This window comes from Neovison vison, chromosome 9 (assembly GCF_020171115.1).
Source record: "Neovison vison isolate M4711 chromosome 9, ASM_NN_V1, whole genome shotgun sequence".
NCBI classification, from domain to species: domain Eukaryota; kingdom Metazoa; phylum Chordata; class Mammalia; order Carnivora; family Mustelidae; genus Neogale; species Neogale vison.
The window spans coordinates 99,148,774-99,161,491 of NC_058099.1; the positions used below are offsets into that span (position 1 = coordinate 99,148,774).

Sequence of the window (12,718 nt, forward strand, 5' to 3'; positions counted from 1 at the left end):
CGGCAGGCGAGGCCTTGCTTGCTGCCTGCTGCCCTGCTTCCTGCGGGTCCGCATCTGTTTCTCCAGCCTTCCCTCTGACCTAGGGCACAGCTCTATTTCCCGCCAGGAAACTCCTTCCTTGGTGTTAACCAGCCTTCTCTCCTGTTGCTTGCCGTTGGGAACTCAATGGATATGCCCCCCACGGCAGCCGGGGCTTCCCTGCGGACCACCTCTGGGGGTGCCACGCGCACAGAATACAAAATGGTGTCCCTGCAGTTCTGCCGTGTGGCGCCACACAGCTATTTATTAATGTGTGTCTAAAGCACGTGGCAGAATAGGGGAAAAAAACATCTCCTCGCTTTATTACATATCTGAACAACAAAACAATGAGGATACAAGCCCAGCACCTTGAACGTGGGCCTCCTTGCATCCATTCTTCTCTCCCACTACTGGTCTGAATAAGCCTGGGCAGGTGGCAGTTCAACCAGACAACAGGCCAGTAACCAGTGAGTCTGTTACTGGTCAGGCTCCCAGCTGGAGAAATAGAAACGTCATATATTCTTCATAGGCCTGTTGTGAGAATTAAAGAAAAAAAAAAAAAAGTCACATAGCACAGTGCCTGGCCCATAAGAGGCCTATGAGAATTGCTCCTTCCTTTTCCAGTGTTGATAAAATAATCAGTTTGTATGCAGACAAGCTTTTCACCAGAGTGAGATTATCTTCAGTTGACACAATCATCTGAGCCACGCTGGATGTTGAAACAGTATGACCTCAGAATGCTCGTCCCGATGTTTCTGGCTTCCACACCTACGATGCTCACACTGTCGCTTTCCACATGGGTGAATCCACTGCGAAAGGAAGGGACGGGCTGTGTGTTAACTTGCGGAAGACACGGATTTAGGGAAGTAAGTCTTTACACAAAGACGGAACACAACCTCTGGACCTTCTCCAACCTAGCACACCCCATCCGTGTTGAGATCTGTGCTCATTCTTGACCATTAGCAAATACGCTCACATTCTGGAGTGGGAGTATCAGCTTTGTGCCCTCCTGATGGTAGCTGCCCGAATTATGATTTCAGGAAGTCTAGAAACTTCCAGTAGACAACATATACCTCATTCAAGCTTGAGAGGGTAGTCATTTCCTCAGAACCGAGAATCAGGCCATCAATTCCCAACCAGTTTCAGTGAAAGACATCAACATAGGAGCCATCACTTTCCACGATGCTATCTTTGCCTAAAAAGGCAGACAGTGCTGCTCTGGGGCTGACAGCGAGCGAGCCGTGTGGAGACAACCATGCCAGCCAAACCACACAAAGGACTTGAGTTTCCTGTAAAAGCTGGTTTTGGCTACAGACTGCTTCTAAATATTGCCACTTTTTGGTTTTTGTGAACTACCTTTTAGCTTAGAATAAATACCACACTAAAAACAACAAAAATAAAGCTGCTAAGAACATTCATGTACAAGTCCTTGTTTGGATATAACATATCTCCTGGGTAGATGCGTGGGGCTATGTGGCTGGGTGTTGGTAAATGGACATCTAACACACCCATTTTCCCTGTTTTCTTTAGAGAATTATTTATGTATTATGTATTCACAGATAACATTTTAGGAAACTGAAAAGCTCTCAGAAAGTACTGTTTATGTCTTTTTTTTTTTTTTAAGTACTGTTTATGTCTTGCAGCATTCAGAAAGGGGCTGGGAAAAGCTTATGGGGAACAGCATGAAGCAGGATTGCTGGGCTCGTTGTTGCCCAATGAGGCTCCCAAAAGAAACTGCCACACAGCTAAGGATTTCTGTAGGAATCTGTTCTGAATCAGAAAAGGGGCGTAATTAAAAATCATGATCCATTCTAGGGTCCTAAGTAAAACACACTTCTGAAAAGGTATTTCTAGGTGTGCTATTTATTTATCACATTGAGGATGGGGTCAGTTCAGTGAAGGACATTTTCCATTCTATGTCCATGTAATTCACTGTGTAAAAACGCATGCGTGGAAGATTCTCCCAGTGCTACGTGCTCAGTACAATGGTCCTATTGTGTAGTGCACGCGGTGCAGTTAAAAGATGTTAAAAAGGAGGGGCGCCTGGGTGGCTCAGTGGGTTAAAGCCTCTGCCTTCGGCTCGGGTCTTGATCCCAGGGTCCTGGGATCGAGCCTCACATCGGGCTCTCTGCTCTTTCTCTCTGCCTACTTGTAATCTCTGTCAAATAAATAAATAAAATCTTAAAAAAAAAAAAAAAGACACGTAAAAAGGAAGTTTCTAAAAGCGCCACTTGCCTGCTAAGTTGAGAACGGTGTTATTTCAGTGAAAGGATGCTCTAACCACTCAGTAAGGGTGTAGAGAATTCTTTAAGGACACACGTAGAAAAGAGTGGGGCCACGTATATCTGGAGGCCAGAATGGGAGCACGAGCCCCTCAAGGGCAACCTCCCCACCTGGTCGCTCTCCAGCGACCATGAGTACAAGAGTCAGCGCTATGTCCCTCAGCGGGGAGAGGCTTCCCGCCGCCGGAGGAGGAGCCATCACGACGGCCCACACGTCTAAGTGGGACCTCGCCCACCGAAGGGGCTTGTCACCAATGCCAGCCTCTGGTCACAGGCAGACTCAGCATGATGAGGCCATGATGCCCCCACACCTGAAGGGCAGGCGCATGAAGGGCCATTAACTAGCAAAAATACAGCAACGCAGGTGTGAACGTCAAAGGAACCGAAGGAGGAATCCTGGGTCAAGCAGCAAGTGATGGAAGCCTTCTCAGAATGAGAGCGGCAGGCTGTCCTCTATGCTTTGCTTAGCAAGTCAGTAGAGCGTTACAGCTCACCGATCATCGGAAGATTTAAGTTCGATCTCTACTTCTTATCAGAAAGTTGAGCTGGTTTACTAAAAGGAATGAAGTTTTTCTATATTAATTAGGAGTTTTAATAATTATCTTCAAATAACAACTCATTGAAAACTCAGAAATGAGGTAGGTTTGTGACAGAAATCTAGTTTTTTCAGTATTCAGTGTTTTTTCATTTTCCATTTGCGACAGTACAAGGCCTGCCATGACAAGCTGAGATCACCCCAGACCTCATACCAAGTCAACGAGGCGGTCGGCCACCTCACTGTGAGCAGCCCAGGGCAGCTCTGTCCGCCCTGTTTGTAGAACTCCATCTGGCAAGAAGAAACAAATGATTCCAAAATACTAATGACAGAACTCAAAGCAAAACTGCACTGTCTGGGACTTTTCCCATCCCACCCCCACTGACTCCACCCCACCTGTGTTTGGTAAGTGGTTTTGGAACCGTGTGGCTTAGGGCATGAGATTAGGGCTGCAGGTCCAGGCCGGGCCCGCCTGGGTGTCGCTGTGCGTCCCTGCAGGGCTGTGGGCGCAACAGCCGCATCTCCGCGCCTCGGTCTGATCTGGGGGAGCGGGCGGCACGACCGCGGGGGCCGGCTTTGTTCACTAGAGATGACGTAGATGACGCTCGGCATCTGTTTTTAAGCGGAGGAGGAAATGGCATCTGAGCAGCGACGTCTCTCAGGCCCCCAGATAAGGAAAATGGGCGGAGACCCAAGTCCCAGTCACACCCTTTCCAGCTGCTGCTGGCGGCCCGGCGAGGCCGCTTCACAGCTGAAGGGAAGGGAACTGGGAGCCGTTACCTGGCCCACCTGTGCGAGCCCCCGAGCAGGTGATAGCAGCTCTTCAGGACAGGAAGCGGATTCTCCTTGCTCCACACGTAGACTCGCAGGGAGAGGTCGAAGGAAGCAGTGAGGACTCGACTCTCGTCCTTGAAATGAGAGGCCAAGTGAGGCAGAGCCGTGGGCCCTGGAGTTGGGGCCACAGTGTAGGCGGGCGGACCCACACTCACCACCCACAGGGCCGTGATGGGCTTCTGGTGGTCCCGGAAGGCTGCCAGCTGCAGGCCCTGGACGGTGAAGAGCACCAGCTCCAAGCCCGACACCAGCAGGATCACCTGAGAGTCGCGGGCCTTCATGAGGTGAGGAGGCGTCATGGTGTCCGGCAGGAGGAAACTTGCAATCTGTTGTACTTTTTGAAATGAAAACACACGGACTGTCATCCCTCAGTAGCAGCTGGGGGTGTGGAGTACATGCGCCTCACCTAAGATGCCGTGGGATGCTGACAAGAGCAACACCTTTGTGGCGGCACATGCAGTTACGCCCTGAAGCCGCCCAGTCATCCACTCTCCAGGATGGAGGACGGTGCCCTACTTAAGGGGACTGTAAAGATTCGAGGCAAAATGCATGTGGAAGTGACAATATCTGACACAAGTACCTCCCAGGGGATGCCCCCCCTGCCCTTCCCCAGCTATACCAGGGTGATGTGAGAAGAGCCCCATGAGAACTGTGACATTTATAACATCTGCCAAAAGCTATTACTGATGATACTCTTTTATACTGAATAGCATTTTTTTTTTTAATGAATTGGATCATTTCCTATGGTTTACCAGCAGGGGAAAAAAAATTACCTCTTTTGAAGAATTCATGCTCATATCAAACAAGGGATCCGAGTACACATCCTGTTTCCCTTTTTTCCTCAGCTACTAAGAAGCTCAGAGTCAAGTTTACGGTCAAAAGATGACATGAAAACAAATTAATGTAATACAAAAGAAAAAATGCTAGGGGCCACAAGGCAGGCCAGTGGCCCTGAAGTGGAGTTTGGGAGACAGGGAAGGCAGAAAAAGAGATGACTGAGATCTTGTTTTCCTGCTGGCTCCGAGCTCCCTGGGGAAGCTACAATTGTGGCACACTCAGTTGTGCACACTCAACACCAAAAGACTGTGTTTGCCACAGTTGTGACAAGACAGTGAGGAGAGGCAAGACTGTAAGTGGCCAGTGGTTAGTGTCTGGATCCCAGGGCCACCCAGAGGGCCCGGCACGCGCTCAACCACTCAGCCAGTACATGCACAAACAAGACATTTGTTGGGCCTCGGTATTCACTGAGAGGGAAGAAAAGTGCCCCAAAGGAAACCACATTGCAAAGGGCATGGTCCTGGCTCAGGGACCCTTACCGACAACGTCCACTCCCTCCTGGGACTGTTTGGCCTCCAGTTCATAGGTGGTGATGGCCAGCTGCCCGCTGTCATGGTTTCTGTGCATCACCATCAGCCTGGCCGTCTCGTCAGGGGCCCAGCAGGCTCTGGAAATCCGCCAGATGGGCAGAGTGGTAGAGACGGGAGGCTCCTCTTCCACCGGAGCGAGCAGGGAGCGAGTGCAGAACACCTGAGGAAACACCACCACATGGTCCATGCCACGGATAAGCACCCAGGAGGGCCGCAGACCCACGACCGGTGACATCACTTTGTCTTTACAGGGTCACCCATGTCCCTTGTGTGCCTTGCTCTCCAGACTGCTCAGTCAGGCCCCGCTGCAAACAGCCTGCACACCAGTACCGGTCAGGACAGCTGTGTCAGTACTGTGACAGGACAACTGAATCAATGGCTCTGTGGTGTTTTTTTAAGGGCTCTTGGAGTTCTGAGCAGTGTACGTCACTGGTGTGCTTTTGTCTCCAATGTCTTGCTCTGGATTCCTGTCCTCCCCACTCGAAGTCTGCTCCTGATGACTCCTCTGTCCCCGGACCATCCTGTCTGCAGGTGCTGCTGGCAGCCTTGGTCCATTGCTGGAAGTCACCTTCCCAGACACATCCACAAACGTGGGCACAGAACCCACCACCTTATATGCACAAAGCCAGGACCCCAGAGGAGAGGGCGCAGCTCCCCCACTGACCTTTGGGCCCAGGTCTGAGTCCTGGGTCGAAGCGAACACCCACTGGCAGTCAGGAGAGCAGAGGAGGCTGGTGGGGCTGCCTGGAAACACCCCAGTCCTGGAGAGCAGCCGCAGGTGGGGCACAGTCAGCGCATACAGCATGCCCTCAGCCGAGGCCACCTGCACAGCAAAGGCCGTGGTCAGCACCCAGCCTCCCCCAAGGGCAGGGGGCCAGCGCCTGACAATGCTGCGGTGATGGCACTTGCGCACCAGAAACAGACATGCTCCGATAGTGCAGAAGTCTTCGGAGCAAACCCTCTACTCGCTCCTCCCGGCAGCCAGGGCCCGACCTCAGGGGCTCCTTCCACCAGCTACGCTGAAGTAGCCACAAACTGCCTTTTGTCTACAGCGTCTAACGCTCCTTGGAAATATTTCCAAGGAGCCATTTCCCACCCCTTTTTACTTCCTCTCGCTCTTAGGGAAGTTCAAGTTGTTCGCAAGTCTCACTGCTGCGCACTAAGTGCTCCCACACGGACGATCCAGACCACCGTTCCAGTACTTCCTCCCAGAGACCCCGGAGCTGGCCCGGTCAGGTCAAAGAGGGTCACGCTGAGAACTTAACAGGGAAAAAACAAGTTTTTCAAAAAAGCACCAATCTTACTTGCCACGTATATAAAATACCTGTATATACCAACCATGTACAAAAATACCCATATCTGGGGCGCCTGGGTGGCTCAGTGGGTTAAGCCGCTGCCTTCGGCTCAGGTCATGATCTCAGGGTCCTGGGATCGAGTCCCGCATCGGGCTCTCTGCTCAGCAGGGGGCCTGCTTCCCTCTCTCTCTCTCTCTCTCTGCCTGCCTCTCCACCTACTTGTGATTTCTCTCTGTCAAATAAATAAATAAATAAATAAAATCTTTAAAAAAAAAAAAATACCCATATCTGACTACTTGTAATGCCAGTCTTTGCAAATGAAAAATCTTCATCCTGTCACTTTCTTGATTACGGGTCAGTCATTGCATATTACTGGCCATTTGTGCTGTTTTCTGTGAACTGATTACTCATATCTTTTTTTTTCAACTAGATTCTATGCTTCATATCATCTGCTATCAGTGCTTTTGTTAAAGAGTTGGGGCCCCTGGGTGGCTCAGTGGGTTAAAGCCTCTGCCTTCGGCTCAAGTCATGATCTCAGGGTCCTGGGATCGAGCCCTGCGTTTGGGTGGAGGGTCTCTGCTCAGCGAGGAGCCTGCTTCCCCCTCTCTCTCTCCCTGCCTCTCTGCCTGCTTGTGATTTCTGTCGAACAGATGAGTAGAAGAAGAAGAAAATTCAGTGTTTTCTTATAATTTTCGTGTATTTTGTACCACCCAGGCGCCCCCAATTTTCATATATCTTAACGTTAAAATATTCTGTTTAAGATGTTTTGGATTTTTAGGTAAATCAAGCCTATGTAATTTTCCTTGATTCAAAAACTGCTTATATATTCCTGAGAGAATTTTATACGTCTTTTGCATTAGTTTTTAATTAAATATATTTCTACAACAGAGTGATATGGGATTAACCTGTTTCCTTCCTGTCCATATGTTCCATTTCTCAAATAGCTTGTCCTTCACCTACTATTTTAAAAGGACATGTTTATGGTTTGTTCCCAGGTTCTGGCACCAAAAGAAAAAAACATTTTAAAAATAAAAGGACATCTTTACACAGGCACTTATACAGGGAACACTCTCTGGACTTTCTATTCTATTCAATTTCCAATGCTCAGAAAATGGCAGGCAACATTCAAACAAAGTCTTTAGGGAAAAGTGAAAGAAAGAAGAGAGAAAGAAAACATTTTAGCTGATAAACCATTCCCCAAAGAATAACCAACAATCAAAGACTGGTAGCTACACCCCAACATGAATCAAATATCATAAAATAAGCACGTGCAGACATAAAGGAATGCCCCAAATCAGAAATTCAACACTCAAACAGAAATGGACAAAAAGCCAAGATGTGAAATAAGAGCTAAATTAATTCAGGAAAGATATTGAAGAAAAAGTTACCTTAAGAAAGACAAGCAATATGCTTAAGAGAGTATATTCTACTGGGCCAATAAGGACACAAAAAAGAAGGAAAACAAGTAGGAGAACAAAGATGGAGTCAAGAGCTAATAACACAAATCCGAGAACAGGTGTCCAAGAGGACGGACAAAGATCTAGTAAAAGTACAACTGAAGCTCCTGCAGAGAAAAAGCAATTAACAGACTAATACTTAGAACTCACATGCAATGAAACTCCCTCCCTCTCTCTCTGCTCCTCCCCCAGCTTGTGCTCTAACAATAATATTAATAATGACTATATCTGGCTCTTTATAGCCCAATAACGGAGACTACACCTTTCTGGCAAGCACATACAAATGTTCACAAAAATTGAATATACAGTCACAGAGAAACCTCAGTAAATTCTGTATCATAAAGTAATAAAACATTCTCTGATCACAATGAAACAAAACTGGAAATCAATAGAAATATTAAATAAAACAGACATGACACTAGCTAATATAATCACGAAAAAAGTGGGAGAAAGCACATATACACAAAAAGAAATGACAAGACAATAGAGAAGATGTGGTATTTATATACAATGGATGGTTACTCGGCCATTGAAAAGAATGAAATCTTGCCATTTGCAAGGCTAGGGATGGAACTAGAGAGTATTACGCTGAGCAAAGGAAGTCAGCCAGAGAAAGACAAATGCCCTATGATTTCACCTGTATGTGGAATTTAAGAAACAAAACAGATGAACATAGGGGAAGGGAAAGAAAAATAAAGTAAGATAAAAACAGAGAGGGAGACAAATCATAAGAGACTCTGAACTCTAGGAAACAAACTGTGGGTTGCTGGAGGGGAGGCGGATGGAGGGTAACTGGGCATGAAGGACGACACTTAGTGTAATGAGCACTGGTGTTCTATGCAGCCAACGAATCACTAAATTCTACCTCTGAAATGAATACATTATATATGTTAACTGAATTTAAATAAAAGATCTTAAAAAATGACAGCAGAAACAAATGTTCAGAGAAAATTTAAAGAAAAACCTCAAAAGAGTATTTCAGACAACTGTATGCATAGAAAATTGAAAGCCTAGGTACAGTGGGTAGTTTCCTAGAACAACACAATATTAAAATTGATTCTAGCAACAAAGAAAAGCTTGAGCTGACCAATTTCCACAGAAAACACTGAGAAAAATGTTTTCAAAACTTCCCCCACAAAAAAAAGCACCCAGCACCTAATAACATCAAAAATAAATTCTACCAAACTGGAAAACCAGATAATCCCAAATTGTTCCAGGGCATTAAAAAAGCAGAAAAATGTTCACATTCCTTGAATGAAGTACAGCATTTATATGTAAACCTGATAAAGGAAGATCAAAAAAACTACAGACCTGGGGGGACAAGACGGCAGGGTACTAGGAAGAGGCGTCTTTTCAGCTGGTACCCCAAAGTGAGCTGATTACCTACCAAAGAACTCCGATCACCCATGAAATCAGCCTGAGATCAGAATTATACACGTCTGGATCTCTACAGGGGCAGAAGACGCCAGTGAGCAGGTAAAGCGGAATGGGAACGGCGGACTGATATCGGAAGATAAACAAAAGGGGGAGGGAGCCACCAGAGGCGACCGGTGGGAAAGTAATACCCCGATACGAGAGCGCCCTGCGTCTGGGGACCAGCAGTAACTCGGAGACTGGTTGAAAGCACTCCAAAAGAGCAAAGGATCGCGGGGGCAAATTGTGGGAATCGGGGCGGCTAGGGACAGGGGCTTAAGTCCCCGGTCCCAGACGGCCTCCCCGGCGCGGAGGCAGAGAAGAGTGCGGCGGAGAAACCGGCTCCTGGTCCCTAAGCCGCCAGCGCGCCCCAGAGCGCGGGGTTCCGGCTCCTGTGAGGGGATGGGAGCCGGTCTGCAGAACGCGCGCTCGCCCGACCACAAAGCCTGAGATGCGCGCGCACGTCGCTCCAGCTCTCCTGGGTTTCTAAGGCCCGGGGGCGCTTCTTGACCCGCACCATTGTTTCAAAGTCTAAGCCGAGCGCGCGCGAAACTCTTCCCCGGACAGAGGCGCGCAAAAGCCCAGCCTGCGGCTTACGGACCCGCGCCCCGTTCTCAGTGCCCCAGACGCGTGCCGGACCCACAGCCGCCTCTGAAAAGAGGTGCGCGCAAGCCGGGCGCTCCCAGCCCGGGCCGGCGGCAAAATCTCAGTGTGCGATCGCTGCTGGGAACCTCTCTGGTGGCCGGGAGCTCCCAGACAGCCGCCACTGCCTTGGCTTTGGGGACAAGCAAAAGATCCTGCGCCCCCAGGGTCTGCAACTTGGAACCTGCACTGCCAGCGTCCAAGGGGGAATTTATTCAGCTTCTGCACCCAGACTGAGGCTTCTGAGACGGAGATCAGGATGCGGTTTGATTTCTTTTAATACTACAAAAACCATCAAAGGCGGTCAAGGTGAGAGGGAAAAAAGTGAACAAGCAAAAAAAACCCGCCAGAGAACAAAAGCCTGAAAAAAACCAGTTTCCCCAGAGCCCACCCCCTTGAGGGGGACGGGGGGACTCAACTCAGGAAACATCATTGACTGACAACCCACGTGGCAGGCCCCTCCCCCAGAAAACCAACCAAGAAAGAAAAAAAAAAAGGACTACAAGAAAACCACCACTACTTCATAGGAAAACTTGTATTATTCACTCGTTTCCACTATTCCGGTATATATATATATATATATATATATATATATATATATTTTACACATAGGTAATTTTTTTAACCTATTTACCACCACAGCGAGCTGCACAGTACATCAAATTCCATAATACCTTTCTAACCTGAACTTTTTGATACATACACCTATGTTTTTCTTTTGCATTTTTATTTTTTGAATTCCTTTTTTTTAAATTTTAGTTTAGTTTAGTCTAGTATATTCCTTTTTATTTTTATCCTCTAATATTCATATAGAGTTAACTTCAAAGTAATCCCCTTTCCCCAATCAATACTACCCCTATAGGTAAAACAATTTTTAATCCCCTTATCTTAGGAAAGTTGAGTCCTTTAACAAAGATATCAAGATACATCCAGGAAGAATCAAAAGAACCTTCCTCGCCCACACTGAGAATTTATAAGAACTCTCCCATCTTCTTCCACCAGTGTTTCTGTGTTTTTTGAGTTTGTCCTGATAGCATATAAATTTTGCACTTGTGGTTCTTTTTGACGAGGTTCTTTCTTTATTTGCATATATATATATTTTTTCCTTTTCTTCTTTCTCTTGCCATATAATTGTATCAGTCTTTCTATCTCTTTTTGTTTGTCTACTTCATAAATCTTACCTTGGGGCCCATCTGGGCTGAACCTTCTCTTTCATCTTCCCTTTCTTTCCTGTCTCTCTCTCTCTATCTTTTTTTCTTCTTCTTTTTCTTCTTTTCCTTTTTCTTTTCTTTTGTCTCTCATTTGGGTGGGGAATCCTGATTGCTCAGAAGTGTTCCAGGGTGCACCTTGACTGCACCAGAGTGGATACATCCAGCTACATCTGTTCAGTCTTCTCCCACCAAAATGACTAGGAGGAGGAATGCCCAACAGAAGAAAAATACAGAGGATGGACCTTCTGCAACAGAGCTAACGGCTATCAACATAGACAATATGTCGGAAAGAGAATTCAGGCTAACAATTATCCAGGCAATAGCTAGGTTGGAGAAAGCCATGGATGACCAAACAGAATTGATTAGGGCCGAACTGAAAGCGACCAGACAGGATGTTCACAATGTTAGGGCGGAGCTTAAAGCCACCAGGGAGGAGGTCCACAATGCTCTCAATGAGTTCCAATCCAATCTAAACTCTCTCAAAGCTAGGGTAGCTGAGACAGAAGATAGAATTAGTGATCTGGAAGACAAACAGATAGAGAGAAAGGATCAGGAGGAAGCCTGGAACAAACAGCTTAGATCCCACGAAAGCAGAATCAGGGAAATAAATGATGCCATGAAGCGTTCCAACGTCAGAATTATTGGAATTCCTGAAGGGGAGGAGAAAGAAAGAAGTCTAGAAGATGTCGTGGAACAAGTCCTTCATGAAAATTTTCCGAATCTCGCGAATGAAACCAGCGTTCATGTACTAGAGGCTGAACGGTCTCCACCCCAGATTATACACTCCAAAAAAAACATCACGACACCTGATAGTCAAATTGAGAAATTATAATTGTAGGTATAATCTCTTGAAAGCTGCCAGGGCAAAGAGGCTCCTTACTTACAGAGGGAAGCCCATCAGAATAACGTCAGACCTGTCCACAGAGACCTGGCAAGCCAGAAGAGGCTGGCAAGATATATTCAGGGCACTAAATGAGAAGAACATGCAGCCAAGAATACTTTATCCAGCAAGACTGACATTCAAAATGGATGGAGAGATAAAGAGTTTCCAAGACCAGCAAGGCTTAAAAGACTATGCAACCACCAAGCCGATACTGCAGGAAATATTAAGGGGGGGGTTCTATAAAAGAGGAAAAATCCCAAGAATAGCATTGAACAGAAATATAGAGACAGTCTACAGAAAGAAAGACTTCAAAGGTAACTCGGTGTCAATAAAAACGTATCTATCAATAATCACTCTCAATGTGAATGGCCCAAATGCACCCATAAAACGGCACAGGGTTGCAGATTGGATAAAACGACAGGACCCATCCATATGCTGTCTACAAGAGACCCATTTTGAACCTAAAGATACACGCAGACTGAAAGTGAAGGGGTGGAGAAGCATCTTTCATGCCAATGGGACTCAAAAGAAGGCTGGGGTAGCGATTCTCATATCAGATAAATTAGACTTCATACTAAAGACTGTAGTCAGAGATACAGAAGGACACTACATAATCCTTAAAGGGACTATCCACCAAGATGATCTAACAATTGTAAATATCTATGCTCCCAATATGGGAGCAGCCAATTACTTAAGAAAACTGTTAATCAAGATAAAGAATCATACTGATATGAATACACTAATCGTAGGAGATCTTAACACGCCTCTTTCAGAATTAGAC

At 46.7% G+C, this 12,718-nt stretch overlaps 1 protein-coding gene across 4 annotated transcripts in view; it reads right to left on the minus strand.

Moving 5' to 3' along the window:
- Positions 1 to 264: 264 nt before the first annotated feature.
- LOC122917789 (F-box/WD repeat-containing protein 12-like) overlaps positions 265 to 12,718 on the minus strand; it is a 39,496-nt gene continuing 27,042 nt past the window's right edge. For 3 of the 4 annotated variants that reach the window (XM_044266073.1, XM_044266076.1, XM_044266075.1), the window contains exons 6-10: positions 5,701 to 5,859; positions 4,986 to 5,196; positions 3,825 to 4,003; positions 3,616 to 3,743; positions 2,154 to 3,447 (exon numbers count right to left, since the gene is read on the minus strand). In XM_044266073.1, the coding sequence (XP_044122008.1) occupies positions 3,279 to 3,447; positions 3,616 to 3,743; positions 3,825 to 4,003; positions 4,986 to 5,196; positions 5,701 to 5,859 (846 nt within the window). In that variant the 3' untranslated portion in view covers positions 2,154 to 3,278. Of the gene's footprint in view, positions 828 to 2,153; positions 3,448 to 3,615; positions 3,744 to 3,824; positions 4,004 to 4,985; positions 5,197 to 5,700; positions 5,860 to 12,718 lie in introns of those variants that run through there. The other variant, XM_044266074.1, reaches the window with a different exon arrangement.